This window comes from Mytilus galloprovincialis, chromosome 1 (genome assembly GCF_965363235.1).
Source record: "Mytilus galloprovincialis chromosome 1, xbMytGall1.hap1.1, whole genome shotgun sequence".
NCBI classification, from domain to species: domain Eukaryota; kingdom Metazoa; phylum Mollusca; class Bivalvia; order Mytilida; family Mytilidae; genus Mytilus; species Mytilus galloprovincialis.
The window spans coordinates 83,680,745-83,708,542 of record NC_134838.1 but is presented as its reverse complement, the minus strand read 5'-3'; the positions used below and the strand labels follow the sequence as shown (position 1 = coordinate 83,708,542).

Genomic DNA, 27,798 nt, shown 5'->3' with positions numbered 1-27,798 from the left:
TTTATGAAGCAGAATGATCCATCATAGGTGAAGTAACAATTGACGAATAGTTCTTATTTCGCTGAAATCGTTTGACAGTTTGATGCCAAAATTGCTTTTTTTATATTTATCAGTGCAACTATAGTCCTGACCCAAAACCGGGATATGAGTTCGATGGCATATATATGATACTAAAAAACCTATCATTTTTCTACAGCAAAGATAAGACCTGAACAACGTTAGGAATTTGGTATAGCAGTTTACTCACCTGGATGAATAGGTAAATAGTGTGTTGATCCACTCTGGGGCAACACATGGTAAGTTTTTACCTACACTTGTCATGCTTGCCCTACATATCGACAGTTTAGCAGTCGTATTTCCTAGTGGCATAATTGCCTCGATATTCATTTGGGGATAGGTAACGTCTCTGTTTGTTGTGATGTCATAGTAAACCTTCGTAGCAGCGCCGACGTTAACTTCCTCTTTACCATCTACATACGTCATGTTGAAGGAAGGGACGGTTGTGTTCTAATATCAAGAAAATAATGATACTTTGTCAATATATGTACGTAATTGTGTTAACAAATACTTTGTTCAAGTATGTTTTGAATGCTGCCAGACATAATATAAATGATATAAAGGAATAACACAGATCTAAAGGAACCTTAAACCAAAATAAAGAAATGAGAAAAAATGTCTACTGACAGACATGAAAAATTAGATCGGAAAATATAACATATAAAAACCAGAATTTAGAGATAAGAAATAGTAAACCTTAGAAACAAAATATGTTCAGCAACACAAATATAAGTGGAAGTCCATGGCGCACTATAAACAACCCACTGTCCAAATTAGCTTTTATCATGAAAAATATCACGTTACATTTAAAGGTTTGGAACTTTTAACAAGACATCCTAGGTTGTAATTATATGGTGTCAATACAAATATGATTTCTATTCCAATAGTAAATGTATTCATTTAAACTATCAACGATTAGTTATTATTGATACAAAACACATGAGGTCTTTGTTATCTTTATCACTTATGTTTAAAGATCGTGGGTAAACAGGTTTTTATAGAAAATTAACCAATCACAAGGCATTTTTTGTGGTTGGACAGCAGAAATGATATTCACAAACATTCAGTTAAATAATCATATTAATATTTTCAAGTTCATACCAAATTCTATATGTATTTTTTTTAAATCAAAATTGATTTACTAGTATTCTTTCATCATAATTTGATCATGTTTAATATATTTGACTTCCTTTTTTGTAATAATAAGATTATCATGTATATTGTTTCGTAATTAAAATGTAGAACAATGTGAAAACAAATATTAAATTTGTTTTAACCTGTCTTTAAGCAAATAAAACAAGATTGTTATCACTTAATTGGATGTTTTGCTTGTATTTCACTGAAAAGGCCATTTTATCAACTTGAAACCCTATGGCGTTTCATATAATAAAGATTTCAGTACCATAGTATAAATTGACCTCAGCTTGAAAATGGGGAGTCGAAAAAATCCTTAATTTTCAAAAATGTTGATATTAAGATGCAATTAATTGTGTTGAATAAAAATGTACTGTCTGAGAAATTTTAAATAAAAATAGTATCCGAATTTGACGAAGAATTTTAAACACGTTTAAAAATCATTTTTGGAACAGCTTTCTTTTTAAATCGAAATTACCTCCTTTGAATTCGTAAAAATTTTGCTAAGCAAAGGACTACTAAAACAGTAGATGCGACACTTCATTAGAAATCGAAAGACTTGTTGGCACTTCTAACACGGTGAACCCTATTGAACTAACAAGAGGGACAAAAAATATTTAAAAATTGACACACCCATGTTCATAAAACGCTTCAGTTTCAAATTAGAATTCATTTAGCACACTATTCAAACTTCCATGAATTTCAAATAACATGGAGAATGTGTGTACGGTACTGTAACAATTAGACAACAAAAATCTTTTATACTGCAATCAGTTGTGTTTATATATAGTAAATATAGTGACACACCTATATTTTGCGCAATGTCAATTTCATCATGGATCACATGTTCTACAATCATGGGTTCATTAAGAGATGATAAAAAGTTTGAAATTAAATTTACAATTTAAATAACTATCAATGAATTAATTTAAGTGGCAGTATTAAAACGATATAAGGTCAATGTAAAAAAATATTATTTTTTTTTGGTATTCGGCACAAATCTGGGGTAGGGCTAGGTAAAACCTCGCCATTTCCCAATTTTTAGCCTCATACCAAAAAGTTTATATTTTTCTGACATTGGCCTAATATTGTATATGTACATGTAAACAATTTGGGTCGAAATGTCAAGTGGCGTACTGATCTGGCTTTGACTTACACAATTTAACCACTTCATAAGTTAAATTTATTTTTTACATGTATAACTTACAGGAAATATATAATATGGGACTTCCATGTTGCAAAGACATAATAAAACATGTTATTTTTTGTCAATTATCTATGAAAACGTTTGAGTCAGGAAGTCCAGATATACCTTTCGGAAAATTTAACCCGGAAATTCATCACGACATACTGTCTTTTTTTTTTTTGCTTTTCAGTTTTCGGTAAAATGTAAGCATCATGAAATTCTTAAACGCGGTTCACACACATTTTCCCTTCATTATATATGCTAACGTATGTCGACAAAATTGAAGTTTAAGTTTATTTCAATTTTTATTATAATCTAGTCCACTGGTTCGACGTTTCCAAACCAAATTAGAAAATAAAAATGGCGTTTTTAATATTGATGATTGATTGTTGGTTGCTTTACGCCGCATTAGCACAAAAAGGCTATATCGCGGCGACCGTTTTTAATAAATAGAGAAGATCCGTTAGAATGTTTACATAGTCTCCAGGTAGTTGAGCGTATTCGTTTTAGTTTCTTTTAAATAAAAACAAGTGAATTATGTTCAATAAAGACAACAGTAGTATACGGCGGTTTAATAGTCACAAATCGATTAAACCATAACAAATCAGGCTCATAAACAAAAACGGAGTGAAACACGTCAACTTTAAGAGGAAACAAAGGGAACAAAAAGTGAAATCACAAAATACCGAACTATGAGGAAAATTCACAACGGAAAGTCCATTACTAAATAGCAAAACCAAAGGCTTAAACACCTCAAACGAATAGATATCAACTGTCATATTCCTGACTAGGTAGAGGCATTTTCTGATGTAGAAAATGGTGGAGAAAATGTGGTTTTATGACTAGCTAAATCTCTCACTTGTATAACGGTCGCACTAAACAACAGAAACGATTAACTGTAACAAAAAACCCGCCAACATACAAAGAAACGAACTATTTGATAACAACTGCCATATTCCTAATTTGGTGCAGGACATTTTAAGAAAACAGATTGGTTGAACCTGATGTTATGGCTAGCCAAACCTCTCATTTATATGGCAATGTAAAAAAACACTATGAGGACAGCATAATGTGAAAGGAATGTAGTTTATCATCGACGTAATGGTTTTGCAAATAAACCAATCACGGAATGGTATGAAAAAATCAAATAAAAACAATTTTCTAACAAACAAAATTTCCACTATGGACTGCATTCGTAAAACAAAAACAATCCAATTAGTTAGAATTAGTTTATAACTTACTGATATATCAGCGGCTGCGGTTGTACTCTGCACAGTAAATGTAGATGTAGAACTAACAGTAGCTCCTGAACCATAGGTGATTGTCATGGCTACGTCATGAGGAGAAGTTGGTGTTATAGCTGTATGTTGAAGTGGTGTCACTATAATTTCGAATGTAATAGTATTTTCTGTTGTATTTCCGGGTGATATTGGTAAATTAGAAATGCTTCCTAGACTTAATGTCCCTTTATCGGCATGAGTTGCTGCAACTGTCGACTCATACGAAACTGTGCTATCATCTGGGATGACACAAGGCATATTACCACCAACTCGTTTTATTGAAATTTTACATAGCTGAAACTTTGGCAAATTGTTGTCGATAGGTGTCTGGACAGTTAATATATATGTAGAAGTTGAACCCTCTGGTACAAGCATATCTAGGGAAAAAACTTTTGGTTCGTCAACATTAACTTCAGGGGAATAGACTGCGGTTAGAGCTGGTACACTCTACAACCAAATATTAATGCCTGTATTAAAACTCCAATTAATAAAACTTTCAAGATAACAGAGATACCTGTTTTTATAATAATATTTACACGACAATATTTCATATAAACAGGTAAATAAACTCACGGGACACCACACACCAATATTTACGACAATTGGGACAATTTTTCGTTTCCTATTGTTAATTTTCCCTTTTTTGGATTGATGACGTTTCTTTGGCTCCATCTTACGGTGATTATATTTCACAACTAGATCTCTATGCCCGTGTTTATTTTTAATTCTAACGAATGTAATCTATGTATAACTGGTAAATTATAACGCCAAGGATTTCATTACCACAAATTACTTAGCGCCTTTACTAAATTCTTTCATAAATATAAAGATTTGGTTTTGAATTTTGGTTGTACATGGAAAAAACTTATTTCAGACGGGATAGCACATCCTCATTTTTACGGAAATGTTGTTGACCGTGCCCGGCAATTTTGATACGATACTGATAAATCTTTTATATAAACTTATTCTAAAGGATAACCAATTAAACACTGTAATTAGATCATTGAATATTGTTTTATTGGTATTTATATTGATTTTGTTATCAGTAAATTAAAAGCTAACTAAATATAATTGTTATATACATATACACATTCATGAATCTACAATGTGTCTATACATGTAAAGAGGCATTGCACAAGGTCATGTTTTTTTCGACTGTTTATGACGTCTTTACACTAACTCCATTGGATGTTGGATGCGTCCTGATTAATAATTAAGTCTTAGATGCATGATTTTTTTATTATAATTTATTAGTGGCTTCGAACTAGCTGTCAGTAATAGTGAGTACTCTCCGACCTGAACTTTTTGTTGTTGGGATATACAAGTACGGTGAGCTATAGTTGTTAATTTCTGTGTCATTTGGGTTCTTTTGGAGAGTTGTTTCACTGTTAATTATAGCAAATCTTCTTTTTTATATCATCATAGATACCAGGATTGAAATTTTATATAAGTTCTAAAAATAAGCATTCAATTTAGTGCTTTCTATGTACCCATGTACTGATTTATATTGAGGTTTATTGCATGACTATTGGTTAAAGTTGTCCATAGTAGATATTTTAACTCATTTGTATTGGTCTTCAATATTTTTATATGACATCTTATATATATATATATTATTACGTTAAACGCGTATTTATGAGAAAAAAGACTTGTGTTTTAAAGCTATTCGTTTAATATCATTTATTTACTTATTTGAAAAGTACAATATATTATTCTATAATAAGATATCCCGAGAATAGAGAATATATTTATAGATATATAAATGTCTACTTGCCATTCCAGATGGATCGATTGCAGCAGCACCGGTAAATTTAAGCTGTGCAGCCCAAATTTGAGTTGACCCCATTTCAAATGCGGCTCCCATCCAATAATCTTGACCGACAAATGAAACATCTTTGTACATGTGGGCAACAAATTCAACTACAATTGTGCTGTTCACTGTGTCCTGTGATGCGTCACGTGATGCTAACAGAAAACATACAGAAAAACGAAAAGTGTGTCAATACTCTATGCAAAAGTATCTTTGTTAATTTTCGAATTAACATAGATTTCTAACATTGTGTTACTAAAAAATATGGATTCAAATAATGTTTTTTTTTTAAATTGACCATGTTTACGCACTGTCATTTATATTGTATTTGAATACATTGGAACATTCAGAAAAAATATATGGGAGTAACTGGTATCTGAGTTGATAACAGACATCAATTGTCACTGAGGAGGAGTTGATTAAAACAAACGAGTGAATAATATTTGATATGACCATTCGTCAAATCCTTTACAGGACTACATTGTAATTTGAGAATAACAAAACTACGAATTTATAAGACTTTTCTCAATGTTTTTTTTAAAGATTGTTCTGAGGTAAATTTTCAAGATATCTAATAATTATAAACCATATACAACAGTTTGTTTTTGTTTGGACAGGTTTATAAATGTCACCCAAATATGTATGTTAGAGTGTACCTTTCATTCATCTTACATAATATTCCAATATCAATTTTAATTTGAATAACGAGGTTAATATCTAAAACCACTTTCTTACCTTTATTAATAACAGTTCCAATGTCAAGATGGCCAATGTTATTTCCAAGTCCGTTACTATCCTGATACATAGTTTTACTGATCGCTGACTCATCAAGACCACACTTAAAATTATCACCAATGCTTTTAACTTTTGCTGAACATATACTGACAACTGATGAAGTATTCAAAGGTGAAAACGAATCAAATTTCAAGGCCGTTGATGGATAAGGTAAGTACATTTCAACTTCAAACATGGCTGCTGATCCAATAGGAAAAGTCGGTGGACCAGTAAAATTAAATGTCGGTGTTTCGGTTATAGCCTATAAATAGTAAAATCTGGATTGAGACAAACTCTAAATAATTGCACTTCTAAAACATTTCGTACAAATATTTTTAATGTCTTTTGCCATAATAATATTTAATACATGACAATTTTATTATATTTACCAATATCAAAATACCGTCACATTTTAAGATTCTTGTTTTTTCATTATTCTATTAACCTGTCTTTTCAATTTTCAAGATATTATGGTCCCGTTTAAAATCTGAATAAATGCTCATATCACCAAAACCAACAGTTTTTTGTATCAGCAGTTGTTATGTCACTCGTGGGCCATCGCTAGATATCTTTATCGTAAATGTATCATTGCAAAGAGGAATACTATGAGTTGACATTTTTCGTCTAGAAGTCAATATTTGGTATACGATCTAGCACGTAATTGAAACATTCGGAAACCTTGCGAATGGTACCGAGACTAGAACAAAGGCTTTGACGGCTATTCAAATTCTCCCTGTTTTATGCATTATGAACATGTTTACTATACTAATAAATACCAGTATATCAGTTATTGTGGCAAATGACGCCTGTCCGACCCAAACTTCATTGGCATTGTTGTATTCTGCGCCTGCGCTGACCCAGTAAATGCTTCCGTTCTGTACCGTATCGTCCACCATGACAGCTTCATATGTGATAACTAATGTGCATTCAGCAGAGACATCACAGTTGTTGACTGTTACAGTTCCAAGGTCTATTATTGCTCTATCATGCTGTTAGAAGAAATATGATAGTGAATGAACGATAATTAATACATCTAAGTAAAGACAAATAGTCACGTGATATTTTTTATGCATGATTGATACTGCAAAAATATGGAACACATTAATTATGAAATCTTGTAAGTTTTGTGTGAAAAACAAATAGACAGAAAAACAGAATAGATTTATGTTACAAATGGAAAAGTATTCAGATATGAGGAAATCTTTTGCATTTTTAATAAAAACAAAAACGGGACATAATTGTTGCCTTATGCAGTTACATCAGGTTTCTTTATAAAGATATGAGTGTTATCAACAACTGCCTTTCCAACCCATCCCGTTAACAATAGATATATTGTTTTCTCTCAGAAATTATTTAGCCCATGTTAAATGTCAAAGGGTCACATCTTTCAGAAATAGAGAACAATAGGGAGAGAAACTCAAATTTAATCTATAACTTTGTATTACACATGTAAAAAAGTCATAAATTGATTTCGTTATAACAGATAAAAAGTCGAAAAATATATCCAACATTTTTCAAATAAATGTCCGTAAAAAAGTACACAGAAAACAAAAGATTCCGCCACATGAGCCCCGCCATTACGAGTAAAGAGCTTACTTAAGTGCATCAGAAGGGTGAGCAGGTTCAGCAATTACAATTATGGTAAAAATCTCCAAAAAATATTGTTTTGGCAATTTCAATTATGGTAAAAATTTCATTTATTTATGTCTCATTTATGTAAAGAGAAAGGGATTGTGGACTATTAATGCATCATAGATATTTATACTTTTCCTTTTTAGGTTCTCGATATACTTTTGTGTCATGCTGCAAATTCTGACTTGTGAAAAAAGTCAAGCAGCGCACATACTTTAAGATATCGATTTTATTATACTATCATCAAAATGAAATGTTTTAGCAACCTGCCGGTGACGAAATTTAGTATAATTGTATTTTGAAGTGAAAACAAAACTGTTTTTAGCACTTAACGTGTACTTTTTTACCTAAATTTCTGATACACAAACATGTATAATTCATTGCTACTAGGAAATTTTGATTATTCAAGCCTCGGTCACACCTTACCGGATAGCACGAATGGACGCCTAACGGATGAAAATAAAAGTTGTCCGTTGACAAAATTGTTATCTGTTGGGAGTCCGACTGACCAAATAAAACGGACGTGTAACGAATGCATAAAGGACACACACCGGATATGCAACGTACGAGAAACGGAAACGTACCGGACAGAACGGATGTCGAACGTACATCCAACGGACGAGTACCGCATAAAACGGACACCTAACGGAAGCGTACCGGATAAAACGGATGAACAAGATATACGGAAAAATTAAAGGCGACAATAATAATTTATGTAAATATCATAAATATTCCAAATGTTTCTGTGTAACTGGTTTTGGTTTGTTCTTCAAAATGCCGCCAAAGGGCAGTGTCTAGACTGAAAAAGAGCTGCTTGATTGAGAAGACGTGCCCTTACTCTAATATCGATTATGAATAATAAGAATTCATGAACCTTGAGAAATCTGACATATACCAATAATTGGCATTTCTGACGCGAAATTTTCAATTGGCATTCATTCGTTTCAAATCCGTTCATCATCCGTTTTATCCGTTATACGTCCGGTACAAGTCCGTTTCTCATTCGTTCAACATCCGTTTTATCTGTTAAACGTCCGGTAGAAGTCCGTTCGTGAATCTATCTTCCAGACCTCCAACGGATGTATAACGGACACTAACGGATACAGAACGGAAACGAAACGAACGAGTAAAGTACAAAATTATTTTTAACATACCTTTCTATAATTGTCCGTTAAAAAAATTAAAAATCATACAGATTCTAAGGTTTCAACTCCTTAAGTCAAAGTTGATCTTATATGAATTTGGCTATTTGTTTTAGGTATTTTTGTCATATAGCTCCCCAACTGTTTCGGTACTTTTACATTCCTCGAATTTCAAATGTTTGGCTTTGAGCGTTCCTGGTGAATGTATATCCAGAGAAGCGTTTCAAGCGCATGAAACTATTAAACGTGTTGTTTTCAATTTTTTGCTATCAATATTCCCAATTAAAAAAGTTTACACAAAAACAAATAAAATATCATTTCTTATTACAGCTTATAACAAATCTTTAATGTAACAACTCGGCATGAGACGAACGGGTCTTTTCATATTAGACCAATCAAAACCTATCACAAAGAAAGCAAACATAACGTATTGAACAAGGTGTTAATATGTACGATCATGTCAATCTATAGGAACTGCCAATAGGTATGAATGTCTGGCCGTTGATTTTCTCTTTTTTCATTTAGTCTTGCTTGGACTGAACATTGACTGAATCGATTTTCACTTAATTTACTGCATTGGGTCAGTCTAAACATATAAGATGATGTATTGTTCACGTCAAAATGACTTTTCCAGTTAAAAAATGCTTTAATAGTGTCGGTGACGGTGGTGTTTTCTCATTTTCCATCCATATACATACACGGCATATGTCCCGAAATTACTGTGAGGTGTTCCTCTTAGTTTATCAGAGATCATGGGGTGTGTTTCAATTCTACGAATTATTTTTATAGATATTTGATGATGCATGGTAGTGCTTTCAGAAATCATACCTTTCAAGGAGACTGCAATAACAATGCATACTATAGTTATCAACGGAACCAGTGAAAAACAACTGTCAGATATCTGACTTGGTACAGGCATTTTCCTAATGTAAAAGGAAAGTTTAACTGGTTTCATAGCTAGCTCAACCTTCAACTTTAGGGTCCTTAGAGACATATCCTATCCCAATATATATAGCAATGCCTCAGATACACCAAAACGTTAATCGTTAATAATATGAATTTATTATACTTTTTGACAAACATTGGTTTCTCAGCATATTAAGAGAAACCCCCATTTTCATGTATCTTTTAAGAAAATTATATGCTTACAAACAAAATAAACAAAGCAGATGCTATATGATGTTAACCGCTAAAACATGGATATACAATTTTAAAAAAGGTTGAATATATCTCACTTACCAGTACAGAGCCCGGGGTTTTTGATTCCATGGTAACATCCGTTGAACCAGTAATAGCGAGTCCGCTGCCCTTAGTTACCACTATGTCACATAAAATCATCACTGTGGTGTCATTATCAGGGGTAAACAGCTCAACCAACATGTCTGTTGGCGCTACCGGAAAAGAAATGTCAAGTCGAAATTTGACCCGACTTCCGATATATAAGTCTGTCGTCGTATCATAGGGTGACACCTTAGCCAATACAAAGGTAACATTCTGTGGTGCTGCAGTCTGTTTGATAAAAAAAAAATATAACGTGATATTACAAAAAAAAATCGTTACAAAGCTTCAATAATAATAATGTAGTGGTTAATGTTTGAGAGCACGAAGTTACGTATTTTGATTTAAGCACGACGCTTAATTATATATCTTTCGAGTTACTCTGTCTTCAATCTTGGCTATTGAACTAGGGTAAATAACGGCTTTAAATACTATAACGTTTTGACTTGAATGAAATTTTATAGATATTATATAAACTAGGAATCGTCGGGAGTTAGTTCGTCAACAAAAAGATACAATCTTATGAAAAAATGCATTCAGTGAGTAGGTAAAGGTATTATCTTTAGTTAGCTTCCTTGCTAGCTGAACAGTGAAGTCATTAATAGGTAAGGTAAACGTCCTTCCATTTAGAGTATACTAGTCTGACAGATAATCAATATATCTGTCTGTCCGAAACGAGGGTAGTATATATACATAACCTAATAATAACTTCATGGCTCAGCTAACAAGCAAGTAAACCAAAAATTATAACTTTACCTACACACCGAATGCATTCTGCTGTAAATCTAACATAAAATTGCATCTTATAGATTTGTCAACAACAGAAATGAATAAATGCATAACACGTTTGATGTTTGAGTTCATTGAGTCCAAAAAGTGGACGTATCGTACCTTCTCATTTTGTCATAGACAATAATTAATAAAATTCAACGGTAATGATACAAATTGTCTAGACGTCAAGTAATATTGCCTAAATAAATAGTTCCAGAGCTACAACTTATTGATTACATCTAATATTCAGTGATTTACTAAGATCTTCCTCATTTATCAATGGAATAAGCGATTTACAAATGTTATAAGTAAGTGTAGGAAGATTTTGTAAGGATTATTATAGATTACATTTATTATGCTTACAGCAGTTTCGTCTTTGTTATTCAATGTAGTTTTCTTATTTTCCGCGTGAATGTCTGCTTTTCATTGTTTGCTTTTAATTTCTTTAAAGTTATTACTTGCTACAGAGTTTAAGTAACCTGATAAAATTTAATCTAATAATTCATTCGAATGACATGCATTATACCTTGATTTATTAGCCTACTTTTGTTTATAATAATAGAGATGAGCTCAAAGTGGGCTTAAAATCTCTTTTAATTCTATTCCGGTGCTTAAACCGAGAAACAACAAGTAAACATATAGATTAACCATTAAAATCTACAGATAAAATCTAAGAAATGGTATTTAACTGTATTAAGCAGTTAACATGGTTAAGTTAGGGGCAACACTCTCATAATGTAAAATAAAGGAAATGTGGTATAACTGTCAATGAGAAAACTATTCACCAAAGTTTAAATGAGGTGGATAAATCCATTCAAATCATACACATCAGAATAAACAAAATCTTAGGGCATTGCACGAACTTTAAATGGGGTTCGTGTTGCATATTCTTTAGTTTTCTATGTTGTGTCATGTGCACTATTTGTTGTCTGTTTGTCTTTTTCATTTTTAGCCATGGCGTTGTCAGTTCATTTTCGATTTATGAGTTTGACTGTCCCTCTGGTATCTTTTCCCCTCTTTTAAATGGAGAGGGACGAGTTCGTCATAATGGTGAGCTTGTTCTGCTTTAATTGCATCGTAGAAATAAAATCAGCAAAAAAGATCATTTCACAGAAACTACAAAATGTAAAATCACAAAAATATTGAACTTGGAGGAACATTTAAAACGGAAAGTCCCCAATCAAATGGCAAAATCAAACTAGAATTGCCATTGCAAGCAATAGCGGATGTCACCCTGGTCCACCAATTGCCACTAAACAGCAGCCATGGTAACGGCAGCCATTTTGGAAATTTCAAAGTTGAATGCCGCATCTAGATTTACAAGTTAACATTTTTGTAACGTTTCATACATTTTTGAAGAATTTTCAAAATTTTGCTATTTTTGAACAGTTTCCATAGCAACATTTGAAAATTCCAAAGTCATACTGCTGCTTCATATTGTGCTCCCCATAATATTATACCATCATATAACATTTAATGGCCATAGAATTAATTTAACACTAATGTTCTGGAATGTTCCATGAAAGTTTTCATATTTTTGCTGTTTCCATGGCAATGGCAGCCATTTTGGAAATGCCAACCCCCGATTGCACATCTGCACATGGGGGTTAACATTATGGTAAAGTTCCATCATCATTGGTTCATTCAATTCCGAGAAATAGTCTGGACAAAAAAGTGTGGAATAATAATAATAAGGAAAAGAAAAAGAATCGAACAATAACAATATGTCACCCGACCTCCGTCAGGGTGACATAATGATAAAACACAACACGAATGGATAACAACTGTCATATTCCTGACTTGGTACATGCATTTTCTTATGTAGAAAATAGTGGATTGGTTACATTTATATTATCCTTTAATCTGTTACATTTATATTATCCTTTAATCTGTTATAACCACATAGCATGCTGGAAGAACCCCAAAAGGTCAGTAAATTAGTTCATGCAAAATTATACAAACAATAATGAACAGTACGTCCAGCCTAGCCTTACATTATTGGTCTAGAAAGGGATATCATTTGTTTACAGTTATAAACAAAAAGGCTGAACAAATATACTTAACTCCAAGGTCAGTTCATAGAGTTGGAAGTTCATCAAAATTGACAAAATCAAATGTTGTCAATTACGGAATGTAAAACAACTGTCATATATCTGATATTATTTATAGGCATTATCTTACTGAAAAGATGAGTTTAACCTGGTTATATAGCTAGCTAAACCTTCAATTTGTATAATCCGTTGAGCTGACGTGACACACAGAGTTGACCTCATGTGATGATTATAAGACGCTTTTTAATAAATGTTTTGCAATGTTTTATAGGTTTTTTTTTTTGGACTTAATCACTCTGACTTCTTTATAACTCCTTATCTCCCCATTTACCTAAAATATTAAATCGCCCTTCACTTAGCTTGTTGCACTGAAACACACAACAAATGTCATTCAGGTAAAGAAATATAATATGTCAAAAACTTTCATATTAAAAAATATAAACGTGTTTCCATTGCCTAAAAATAGGTATAATGGTGTTTTTAAAAATGTTTTTTTATGGGAATAGAAAACTGTTTTCCTTTATTTGAGCACATACTCAATATATAGACAATTTATAGAAGTCAAATCAATACTATTCAGTATTTATCATAATTATATACTATTAAGCTGTTAATTTGATGAATATTTAATGTAATTATAAGAACTGAACAGACATTGGTTTTTGGCAAATTTAAAGGATCAAAGGCTGTATAACGATTTTAGCCATTAATCGCCTATTTATGCGAAACGTGCCACGTCATCAACATTCAGTCCACTAACAATTAACAAAAAATATATTCTAGCTTTTAAACGAATAATCATTTAAGATGTTTGATACTTGTAAAGTTGTATACTATACCATACAAAAGTGTGTCAGATAAAACTATGGTCAAAATATATTTTTATAAGGAATATACTCCTATGCATTCAATTCTTAAAGTAACAAATTTTTAAACAAGGAACAAAAAATAAATCATTTTTTACTTACCACACCTCTCTTAACAATGTGATGCGAATATCCATTGTTTCTTGGTTCTCCGAGACTATTTATTGGGTCTGCCCACCAATCCTTGTCTGTCCTTAATATAACAATAGCCTTTCCTGTTTTAGTATTACCTTTATCCAACACATTTCGCACAGAGAGGTCAAGTCTATAGTCTTGCCCATTTTGTAATGTTGAACCCTTACTTAATGATATACTTCCATCTTCCGGATTGATAGTAAAGAGTCCATCGTTTTCGTTTTTTATTGAAAAGAAAAGATCTCCGCAAGGACAGCTTTGTTCATTACTGCCACCGCAAGTGTCGATTCGATCTTTATCTATCACTTCCGGTCGAAATAATGTTATGTCGTCATTTTCGAGTGAATTAATACTAACTTCATAAGTATATTGAGTAAACTCTGGTGTATAGTTATTAACTGAAAAAGAAAATCATACTCCATGAAAGTTAAACAGTTATTCAAAACCATGAGTATACTGATGAAGTTCATTAGAAATAAGTGTTACAAATTAAAAGCATTGCCTTCAGATATTAAACAAGGGGTTTATCAAACATTTGAAAAATCAACACTTTGATAAAAGGCTCAACAGCATCAATACTTCGGCTATTGACGAGCTTAAGACATTCTGTATTTTATAATTTCGTTCAGTATAGGATGGCATTATTTCTATATCAGCATAGTAAGTTCCCTTGTTAATTGAAAAAAGCTGCTCGTAAAATTTGGTATTATTTACTTTTGAAAGTGTTTTTGTTTTATTGTCCATTATATTTTCTGTCCTTTTTATTTTATCATTTTTTGTCAAGATTGTGGGTCGGAGGGTTGGCTGTTTCATTAAAGGCAAAGATTATCATCATTTCACTCAGATTTTTAAAATTCGATGAATTGAAGTATGATATATAGTTTCGTTCACTTCTTTTTCGTGAGATGGTTGTTTTTAATATTTTTTGTTGTCTTCATTCCAGACCTGTGGTTAATCTGATTTAGTTGGAGTGATACTAGTATTCTAACCGAATATTTGTGATATTGTGTGTTCCATGATTTAAAACTTATGTTTATTTATATGTGTACTGTACATTTGTATTTTTGAATTAATTCAAGTATTATCTAGGGTCAAACGTACGTCGACAATGATACAACAATGTTTAACATCTGAAGTTGTTTTAGTATCTAATGCAACATTCTATACCACAATATAATCATATAAATAGCATTTTACATTTTGTAAAGATCTCAACCTTGTGTTAAATAATTTCAGTGTGATCTTGGCTTTTGAATACAGGTATCTCATTCAAAACAACCGATTGGTTCAAGCATGAATCTTTTTTTTTAGCAGCAAAAGATTACTGAGAAATTTACCTTGAACGTCACAATTGTCTCCTGTCCAACATGGGAGACATGAACAGGTACCAAACTGGTCTAGTATACCATTGCTACATGGAAGTCTGCAAATACGAAAGCAATATTTACTTTATGCATATTATCTAAATTAATACACAATAAAATAAATACATCTAACAACTGCAAACGTTTTTTTTTTTATTTTATTCTATAGATTTTGTGGATTGCAATGTTTAAACGAGTATCGGTGGTTTGTAGATATATAACAAGCTGGAGAGTATAGTTTATTTAATGACATATCAGCTAAAGGTTATCCATACAAAATGTGTACACTAAAATGAAATGAAATTTTACACGTTTAAATTACTATCATTGGGATTATGCCGCGACATTAAAATTGTCCGTCCCAGACGCTACCATAGCCCTTTGGCGTTTATGCATTTATGTTATTGAAAATATCGAAAGTATTTTAACATATTAAAAAACTAAAATCCTACTTCTGAAACAAAAATAATTCAATAATGTCGGGAGTGAAATTAACTTTCATTATTGTTTTTAATTTATCAAGTGCGAGGAATTTGTTTGAACAAGAAATATACAAATGCAGCAGCACCTGCATACGGGATATATATTTCCCAAGTGATACGATATTCCCGTGCTTGCATTTCCTATCATGATTTTCTTGATAGAGGGTTGCTGCTCACAAGGAAGCTATTAAACCAAGAGTTGCAAATGGTGAAGTTGAAATCATCCCTTCGTAATTTTTATGGACGCCATCACGAGTTGGTTGACCGTTATAGAATAACCGTTTCACAAATGATATCAGATATGTTCCTTACGTCGTAACTACAATCCCCTTCCCTTTCATGAATGTGACCTACAGAATTAGATTATTTACCGGATTTGTTATCACATAAGCAACATGACGGGTGCCACATGTGGAGCAGGAACTGCTTACCCTTCCGGAGCACCTGAGATCACCCCTAGTTTTTGGTGGGGTTCGTGTTGTTTATTCTTTAGTTTTCTATGTTGTGTCATGTGTGCTGTTGTGTGTTTGTCTTTCATTTTTAGCCACGGCGTTGTCAGTTTGCTTTAGATTTATTAGTTTGACTGTCCCCTTGGTATCTTTCGTCCCTCTTTTCAGGTCAAGAGCGCACCAAACAATGATCATACGCAAACAGAAATCAGTCATAAATATATATGAATTTAATAAAAAAAAATGTCCCTCCGCGATGGAATCACATCTTAGTATCCAGTGCTTCTGAACTTCAATTATTTGAAGATACACTTTAACTATGCACTTTTAGTTTTTGAACATTGTAGTTGTTGTTATCAAGTTGCAACCACACAGTGACGTGAAACTTACACGAATGAACTGTTATGTTTTTTTTTTGTTCTGTTACTCCAAAAGGTGTTTTGGTTCCCAAACTTTTAATTTGTAGCGTACTTAAAAAGGGTTAAACCCAAAACACGTGGCATACTTGCTAAAATATATGACTTAGGCAGTTACCATTGTTGACGGAGTGTAGTTCATCGAGGATACCAGAAGCTAGCAATTATAAGATTTAAATGATACATTATGGTCATTGCATTTTTAATTGATGTGTATATCCCTGTAAATATGAGTAAACTGATTTTGATTTGTGAAACATTTGAGAATATGTTCAATTTTTATGTTTTTTTAATGTTCAGAATCCAAATCATTAGAAACTGAACAAATATATATTAAAACTCGGGTAGATGGAAGCTAGAACAGATTTGTACACATCACTAATGAGACAAAACATATCTCTCATGACTACAAACATTTGCTATGATGCTACTTTGTTTGAACACATGATTGTGCAATAACTAAAAATTCAACACAATACATACATAGCTAAGCATTCTTCATTGAAAAGGGATCTATTAAAGACGAACAATAAAAGAACTTTGGCTATTGTATGTTTAATCAGTGTCTTAGTATAAATCAATGTGAGATACTGATTGATAGAAGGACCTGTTTAAACAAACCAGAACAAGCACTTGCTTATATACTTAAATCTACCCGTAATGGGAAATATCGATTGCAATTTAACACAACTGAGACTGGCGTGAAATACTATAGAACATTTGATGCCTCAAACAAAAGGAATAATATCGATAAACCGTTAAATTATCAACCGTTACATGAACGGAAATTAAATAGTTTACTATGTAGAGAGTTCGATATGTCATTGTCCCAGATTTGTTTTCTTGAATTCAAATGTTGGATACATGAAAAAATATTATTGCTTTTTTGCTTTCATGAAAGGAGATTCTGTTAAAATGCTTTTAAAAAATATAGTTTTATCCATGGACACCAAAAGTAATATCGGAGAATGAAAAAACGAAAGTTCGTGACCGTAACGTCAGTATTGAATTGGAAACTGATTATAATCACGTTCATTGTGTTAGGTAAAATAAATGGGTTAATTAAACATATTTTCAATATAACAGTAGATTTTTTTTAGAATGAAAAGTGTTATGGAGAAAAAAAATGTATCGTTTTTTTGTCTTTAATGTATCGCTGGAGTTATTTAGATAGACAAAAATATAGGTGCTCTCGGAGGGTAAGCGAATCCTGCTCCACATTGGGCCCATGTCTAGGACTTCAACGAATTATGTCTCCGAAATATCAGAAAATTAAGTGCTTATATACTTTGGATGGAACCAGTATATTTTCATTAACTTTGTAGTGTAAGCCTTCTAATCGTTCTTCCACTAGTTTGAGAGAAGTCGGCACGGGTAGCTAGTTCATTAAACTCATTCTTATTTTTCAAAAACAAAAAACTTACTGTACATCAAATAAATCACTTTTTCAAATATTTTCTATAGATGTAATACCGAACTCCCGTACATTAGTACACGTTTCAATTAAAAAAATCAACTGAAAGCAAATTATGTCAAATTTAATTACGAAAATTTAAAGGGATTAATAATATTTCATTTTCAATATATACCACTGGTAAGATTATAAATCTATCCATCATTAAATCAGCATTCGATATTTGTAATTACCAGGCATAAAACGTTTTATAATTGAACTTTCTTGTTCAAATCAACTGCTTGAGTTCAACAATTTCCACACAGAACGATTTCTATGACGACCTTGTATTTTACATTAAAAATTAACAAAAGAGACTAGAAATTACACAGGGCACAGAAATGTTCTTGCAAGAAATAAAACCTACAATATATATTTTTGCTGACATTGTATTGAATATTAGGTTTTCTGTCTTATCGATATAGAGTCTTACAATATGTTTTAAGTGAAACTGCTATTGAGCTTATAACAAGACTGATTTAAGCATTTTTATTCAGTCTATCTGTTAAAAGGTTAACATCGGAGTGTTGAAAAATCGTTTTGCATTGCTTACGCTAATATATGTTCTAAAAATTGTAAACATTTTTTTATATGGAAAATAATTATGTGAATATTTCTAGTAAAAAAAAATCAATGAAGAACAAATATAACATAAATATTTTGGTATGATAGGATCTCTAAGAATTACTTATAAACTGTTTCATTACGAACTAATACAATATTTATCATAGTGACATTTGTTTTTCTCAACATAGCATTTACTACAATGAAATATAAAAACAATAATTAGAACACCCGACCCTTTGGGTCCATAAGTCACTTTAAACAGTTGTGTCAATGAAACGACGAACAAAATAAATCAATTTTATTGAAAAATTTCATATAAAACGTCTGTTCTCTTATTGAAAATTTGCAATAAATATTTTGCAGGCTTTTTTTCAGATGTTGACATAGTAAATATTTAAATTGATCATATTTTGATAGTAAATATAAAGTTTGTGAGAATTTTTTTTTTTAAACATGGAACGTGTATGAAAATTTCCATTTTGTTTTGGATGCGAAAAATTAAACTGAGGACCCGCAACAGTAATGCCAATAGTACAATGACGAAAGCACTAATGCCATGGTTACTAGTAAAGCGACGAAAGACACTACCATGGTCATTGATTTAAAGACGACAGACAAAACAATGGCAAATAGTAAAATGACGAAATGCAACATCATGATCAATACAGCCAATAGTTACAATGACCAATAATAAAATGACGAACGACAACACCATGACTAATAGTTACATATTAAAAGACAAAGATATTGTCAATAGTTAAATAACAAAAGCATCATGGTCAATATTAAAAAGACGGAAGTCAACATAAAGGCCAACAGTAAAACAACGAAAGTCAACATCATGGTCAAAAGTTAAAAGACAAAAGACAAAGCAACGAAAGACAATATCATGGTCAATATAGCAAAATAACTAAAGTCAACATCATGGTTAATAGTTAAAAGACAATAGACAAATCAATAGCCAATAATCAAATGATGAAATACAATATCATGGCCAATAGTTACAAGACAACACAATGGCCAATAACAAAATGACGAAAGACAACACAAGGGCCAATAATAAAAATGACGTAAGGCAAAACACTTTGCTAATAGTAGAATGACGAAAGGCAGCACAATGGCCAATAGTAAAATGACAAAAGACAACACAATGGCCAATAATAAACAACGATAGACAACACAATGGCCAATAGTAAAATGACAAAAGACCACACAATGGCCAATAATAAACAACGAAAGACCCCACAATGGCCAATAATAAAATGACAAAAGACTACACAATGCCCATTAATAAACAACGATAGACAACACAATGGCCAATAGTAAAATGACGAAAGACAACACAATGGCCAATAAGAAACAACGAAAGACCCCACAATGGCCAATAATAAAATGACAAAAGACTACACAATGGCTAATAATAAACAACGATAGACAACACAATGGCCAATAATAAACATCGAAAGACCACACAATGGCCAATAATAAAATGACAAAAGACAACACAATGGCCAATAATAAAATGACAAAGACAACACAATGACAAATAATAAACAACGAAAGGCCACACAATAGCCAATAATAAAATGACAAAAGACAACACATTGGCCAATAATAAAATGACAAAAGATAACACAATGGCCAATAATAAACAACGAAAGACCACACAATGGCCAATAATAAAATGACAAAAGACCACACAATGGCCAATAATAAACAACGATAGACAACACAATGGCAAATAATAGACACCGAAAGACAACACAATGGCCAATAATAAAATGACAAAGACAACACAATGACAAATAATAAACAACGAAAGGCCACACAATAGCCAATAATAAAATAACAAAAGACAACACAATGGCCAATAATAAATAACAAAAGACAACACAATGGCCAATAATAAAATGACAAAAGACCACACAATGGCCAATAATAAAATGACAAAAGACAACACAATGGCCAATAATAAACAACGAAAGACCACACAATGGCCAATAATAAAATGACAAAAGACCACACAATGGCCAATAATAAAATGATAAAAGACAACACAATGGCCAATAACAATACGACAAAAAACAAGACAATGACAAATAATAAAATAACCAATGACAACACAATAGCCAATAGTAGAATTATGAAAGACAAAACAATGCCCATAATAATAACAGGTGATTTCTAATGGTAAAAAAACGAATAATAATGTTATGTTCAATAGTAAAACGACATAAAAAAGGGAAATCAACGAAATAGACTACAAAGAAAGTTAAAGAGTGTTCAATATCAATCCTGTTCATATGAGGATTTCATTGAGGTATTTAGGAAGGGTATGTTTTATGTTGCATTGTCGTTTGGGTGGTGTTTTTTTCACTTCAGTGTCCTGTTTTCTCGTTGTTTTCCTCTAATAATTGAAGTGTTTCCCTCTGTTTTAGTTTGTATCCCGGTTTATTTTTTCTGTCAATCGATTTATGACTTTTGAACAGCGGTATTCTACTGTTGCCTTCATTTATGTGATGCTAAAAAAACAATTGGAAGGACAGAGATTTGTCACGTTACATGTTTTTTAATTGGAAATGTCTAGATGTACGTCAAATATGAGACAACCCTTACGGTACCTTTGAAAATAGGAATACAGTATTGCCTTTTTAATTCATGCGTCATCAACTGTCCGTATTCATTTGACAATTGTTGATAACCCATAATATATTTTTGCAAACGAGATAACTTTATCATTTAATGACTTTTGCTTCACCTTGAATTCCTGTTTTACTAATGCTTTAAATGGAAATAAATAATATTGTATAACATTATCATGAATCATTTGAAACACACTGCATGTCAAAGCAAAACGATTCAATACACAATTATATTGATAACATCAAACAATTCTTTCAACTGACATTCATAAAAAAAAAAACAATCGGAAAAATCAGTGCCGGAAATTGTGAAAATTGAAAATTGATGGATTATTTTATATTCTTTGTAACATTCACGTTAACTAGTGATTTAAACACTTTATTTTTTAAAAGTAATGATGCGAGACAAATATATTGCATTAATACGTTCGTGACGTGTAGAGAGTCCTATGTAGCGAGTGTTAAACAAGTTTATTGCGTTCCTGTCGACCATCAGTCTTTCGAAAATCTTGTTAAATGCGAATTGAACTGTTGATTTTCGCTAAATTTACCGCATTCAGTACAAATGAATACCAAAAATTGTGTTTTGTCAAATAATGAAATAGTTTGAAATTACACTTTCAGTTATCATTATTGTGAATTAAAGGTGATATGACGTATTTGGCGATGAGGCATCGACCAAAAGACAAAAATAACCAAACAGGTCCAATCGTAACATGCAGTGTTTATCAATAGACAGATACGGTGTCAATACAACATGTTAACCTATAATCTTGATATCAAAGGAAATTGAATATACCTATTAAAGAAAAGAAAATTAATAGCAAGGGAAGAACCATTTTACCATTTGTCTAAAAATGTTGGTATGAATATATAAAAGAAGATATGGAGTGATTGGCAATGAGACAACTCTTCACAACAGACAAAAGGTCACAGGAATTAACAACTATAGGTAATCGTACGGCCTTCAATAATAAGCAAAGCCAATATCGCATAGTCCGCTACAAAAGGGCATGAAATGGCAAATGTAAAATGTTCAAACGAGAATAACTAACAGCCTAATTTATCTATGAAAAGATGAACGAAAAACGAAATTGTAACACAGCAACAAACAACAGCCACTGCATTACAGGCTCCTGACTTATGGCAAGCACATACATAAAAATGTGGCGATGTTAAACATGTAAGCGGGATCCCAACCTTCCTATCAACATGGGACAGTGGTATAACAGTACAACATAAGAACGAACTGTAAAAATTAGCTGAAAAGGCTCAACTCATCAGAGGAATACAACAAAAATACATCTAAGGAAAATACCATGATCATTCTTATTTGAAAGTCTCATAAAAGTACATCGACTATATTGACTAATATATTATGAGAAGAAATTGATGTCGCTCATAAAGATCAAAAACAATATTTTTTTTTACAGAGAACATATCATCTAGATATCTGCAATTTTCAATGCCTGCACTGTGACACATTGCATTGACAATTTTAGATAAGCACCATTAAAATGTCCCGAATATTTTCCTGAATAGTCTTTGTAAAATGATTTAAAAAAAAATGAGTTTACCTGAAGAGTGGAAAGATAGTTTTACATGTTTTTGATGATTATGATGCAATATGAACTTCAGTATTTAGAACAATTATGGATTTTTTTTACGTAATCAAACAAGCCTTTATCTACCAAACAAGACTGAATTCAGAACTATGCAAATATACTTAAACGTAAATATTATTTAAATAACCAAATTTATAAATGTAAAATGCAAAAATAAATTCCTTTTAATATTTCAAAGAATTATGTAAACAGTGCCTGTGATCTGTTTTTGTTTGTATTTTTCTTTGTAAGATATCAATTAGAATTAAATCAATAATAATGATTTTCCTGTCACATTGGGGACCAATCGTGAAAACCTTACCATTTTACATAACTGTTTCGATTTTAAGGGATATGTTTGACTTCCGATCCACAGTTCCCAAAATAAAAGATTAAGTGGATACTTAGTATTATAGTTAATAGAATTCACTTAAAGTTTCATATATAATCTGATGAATATGGTCTCTTGCAGAGAAACTATTTAAAGTTTAAAACTAATATTTTTTTGTTAATAATTCATTTGTTATAACAAATTGTAAAAAGTAAATTAGCATGGCCCTAAAAGGCTTCCGTACTACAATAGGGAGATGATCATGCCACCTTATGAAACAGAAAAAAAATATGACACTTTGTTGTTCATATCACACAAATAGCAGACTAAGAATAAGTGTTACCAATGGAAGATAAACAACATTATTTCTTATGCAGCAAAAATACTGCAATCTGATTGGTTAATTACCCCGGTGTAAATAACACCCCACCCTGGTTCACCCCGGGATAAATAAAATTTTGCCAAAAATTTCAGAATTTTTTATTTTTTTTTGCCAAGAAAAAAAAATTTAAAAAAATAAAAAAAAAAAAAAAAAAAAATAATCAAAATAAAATGATAAATTAAAAATTTAAAAAAAAAAAAAAAAAAAATTCAAAAAATTTTAAATAAAAAATATTTAAAAAATTTTTTTTTCCGGAAAACTCAAAGAACACAAAAATTTTCTGATTTTTTCCAAAAATTAAGTAAAAAGTATTTTACAATGCGCAGCAACATAGACATTGAAAAAAACGTTACACTGTAAATTTTTCATTACCATTTTTTCAATTTTACATCCTGGTTTCAAAATGAGTTAAGGAAATGTTCATAAGAAATAAATTCGTTATCTTGGTGTAATCAGGGGTGTACGGAATTTTACACCGTTGTTGAAAATTCATACACCCATTCGGCTGCGCCTCAGGGTGTATGAATTTTCAACAACGGTGTAAAATTCTGTACACCCCTGATTACACCAAGATAACTAATAAACGTTACCTTTTCCTTTAACTTTTTACTGAATCGCTTGTTCATTTTTGCGCTTTATTGAATGGGGCCGTTTTTTTTTAATCTCTTGAAACCGAAAGACTAATATAATGAAATTTCAAAAGATTTTTTTTAATTAACTATAGCTATTGGCATATGGTGTACTTAAATATATCTATAATGTTCACGAGAACGGATATTTGCAAAAAATAATCTCTCCTGAATATATCTGTCCATTGTGCATTTGTTAAATTTCATGGATTGCAATCGATCTCAAGTATTCAACTAAAACACAGAAACGACAAGGAAGTAAATAATAAATATTTCATATTTATTCAGCTTTTAATATCTTGTTATTTATACACATATAGTTACAGGAGCGCATTGATTCGTAATTCATCTTCCATAGGGTACAAGTGGTGCTCCATATCTTATTTCTCGAAAAATACAAAAAATAGAAAATGGGTAGCTTTTCCTGTTACCAGATAGGTCTGCCGCTGTGTATATAATAGTCCGAAAAATAAATATGGTCATGCATCAAGACTAGGAATGCAGTTGAAAAAACATTTATTTCTATGCTAATTGGTAAAGGTAATTTTGTAATGACTGCTACGTGCATAAAACGAATATATTCTACGCTTTGTAATATTTGAATTTTATTTTCTGGACTTTTTAAACTAAATACTTTCGTTTGGAAATAGTTCCAACCCAGTATCATCCAATCAGAAGACACAAAGATTTTACTCTGAGTAAAAATTTGCTGGTAAAATGTAAACAAGTTATTTGGCTCGTGTAACCATATGTTATAGTTATAAGAACCATAGATAAACGTGTTCTTAATATCCTATATTAAACAAGAACATTTTCATTTAATATTTACAAACGTTTGATCAAATATTTGAGTTAAGAATTTATTCAGGTAAGTAAAATATGTTATATTTTGATTATTCCTTTTCTGATCTTTGACTTTGTCTTGAATTTCAAAAGAGATTAAAGTGTAAAAGAATCAATTTATAAGACACTTTAAATGTTTTTGACGGAAAAAGCGTAGACGAATTATAGCATTTGAAATTTAACGAGATTTTTTTTTGTGCATGTTGCATAATCTAAAAAAAAGGGAAATAAGGTGAGACCAAACAAACTCTTTTTTCTCTGATATCAAAGAATCCAATGAAATCATAAGATTTTTCTGTAGTTAAGCTGCAACCCCTAATTTAGATACGTAATTTCCCTTTTCTCAATACACAGAAAAATATCTGGCCAAAAAACATTTCATAACTTCATCTTTTAATAGAACTTTGGACTTTCTTTTTATACGGTGCAAGCAAATAAAAAATAAACCGAATTCTTAGAGCTTACTACTACATAACTTTGAAATGTACTCTTAGTTGATATATGTGTTCGTTTTGATCTCATTTTGATTTAACTGTTTTAGTGTAAATATTTAACATTACTTAAATCTTTTATGGAAAACCATTTTGATTTTATATCTGGGATAAGTGCAATTCTAAACCTTTCCGTATCTGTTTCTAAAGGCCCACTCTGTCATATTTTATGCGTAAGAAAATAGTTACAGATAGTCAATAACAATCACGACAAAGTCAAGCCGTCATTCAAAATGGTGACCAAAGCGTTTTGCAAATAGAATCAATGAATTCCTAGTAGTCAGCACTTTTTGTGCTAACATGAATTATCATGATATGGTTATATTTATAATTAACTGTTTACAAAATTTATAGAATTTGAAATACTTAGGCTTTTCTACCTCAGGCATAGATTACTTTAGCTGGATTTGGCAAAACTTTTAGAAATTTTGGTTCTCAATGCTCTTCAACTTCGTACTTTATTTGGCCTATTTAACTTTTTTGGATTCGAGCGTCACTGATGAGTCTTTTGTAGACGAAACGCGCGTCTGGCGTATATACAAAATTTAGTCCTGGTATCTATGATGAGTTTATTCCTAAATACTTATCTTTTATTGGAATTCAGGATCCGTTATATAAGCCAGGATGATTGTTCTATTGGCCTCAGCAGCGATATAAATAAAAGGATATGTTGAATGATTGCCAATAAGACAACTCTTCAATAGTAACTCCTAGCTATCTTATTGTCGGTCTTTGGTCTAATGTAAAAGTGGTCATGCCATCAATTGCAAAGGAATAAAAATGTCATAATTTCTGGTTTATATCACAAAAAAATAGCAGACTATGAACAAGTGTCGCCTATGGAGGATACACTACAAACATTTCCCTTAAACCATCACTGAGTCGCTTGTTCATTATTGCGCTTTATTAAATGCGGTCATCTTTTTTAATCTCTTGAAAGCGATAGAGTAAAATAATGAAATTTCAAAAGATTTTTTTTTAATTAACTTTAGTTATTGATATTTGGCATACTTAAACAGATCTATAATGTACATGAATGGATATTTGTAAAAAAAATTATCTCTCCTGAATATATCTATCCATTGTGCATTTGTTAAATTTCATTTATTGCAATCTATCTCAAGTAATAAACTAAAACACAGAAACAACAAGGAGTGAATAATATATATTTCATATTCATTATATTCTTTATATATTATTCACGCAGTATTTCGCTAAACAAATTAGATTCATCGGGCGTGTGCATCTATCTAGGTGAAATCGGATGCATGACAAAAAAAATATCTTTGTAGCTTGAGCTACACAAAGTTCGTGTAAAAGTTTAACATATTGATTGATGGTGTATATAAACATATTTTTGTCGTTTATTGTACATAACAATTTTTAAATCTTAACAAATAGTTGTTTTAGATAAATAGAATGAAATTCATGATTTATTCCTTTGGTTTTGGGTAGAACTGTTTTTCATTCCTCTCATTAAGTCCATCAGGAAATGTTTGGCTTTGAGTGTTCCTGATGAAGGTAAATCCAGAAAAGCGCTTCGGACGCAATAAATTATTAAACGTGTTGTTTTATATTTTTACATCACTGGGTCGATACCTCTGCTGGTGGACTATCAGTCCCCGAGGGTATCATCAGCTCAGTAGTCAGTGCTTCGGTACCGACATGATTAAACAAACTTTACTAAAATTGTCCGTTTATAAATTTTGAAATTATTATGAAACTAGGGTTTCAACTCCCTCAGGCAAAGTTGGCTTTAGATGAATTTGACTATTTATTTTAGGTATTTTTAACATATAGCTCTTCAACGATTTTCGGTACTTATACATCTTCGGATTTCAAATGTTTGGCTTTAAACGTTCCTGATGAAGGTAAATCCAGAAAAGCGCTTCGGACGCAATAAATTATTAAACGTGTTGTTTTATATTTTTTCAAGAGTACGTAGCTGATGCATCCAGAACCTTTCTCTCTGTTTTCTTTTTTCGGTGTCCCAATTTTGGTTTACCTCAATTATTTGAAAGGTGATATT

The 27,798-nt window shown here is 31.5% G+C and overlaps 1 protein-coding gene across 1 annotated transcript in view; it reads right to left on the bottom strand.

The window, feature by feature from the left end:
• The window catches only part of LOC143042347 (uncharacterized), a 65,283-nt gene that overhangs the window by 22,514 nt on the left and 14,971 nt on the right, over positions 1-27,798 (bottom strand). Inside the window, exons 3-10 of the mRNA XM_076214628.1 lie at positions 15,454-15,539; positions 14,084-14,514; positions 10,255-10,524; positions 7,018-7,230; positions 6,203-6,503; positions 5,432-5,622; positions 3,619-4,104; positions 248-507 (exon numbers count right to left, since the gene is read on the bottom strand). Coding sequence (XP_076070743.1) covers positions 248-507; positions 3,619-4,104; positions 5,432-5,622; positions 6,203-6,503; positions 7,018-7,230; positions 10,255-10,524; positions 14,084-14,514; positions 15,454-15,539 — 2,238 coding nt within the window. The remainder of the gene's footprint in view (positions 1-247; positions 508-3,618; positions 4,105-5,431; positions 5,623-6,202; positions 6,504-7,017; positions 7,231-10,254; positions 10,525-14,083; positions 14,515-15,453; positions 15,540-27,798) is intronic.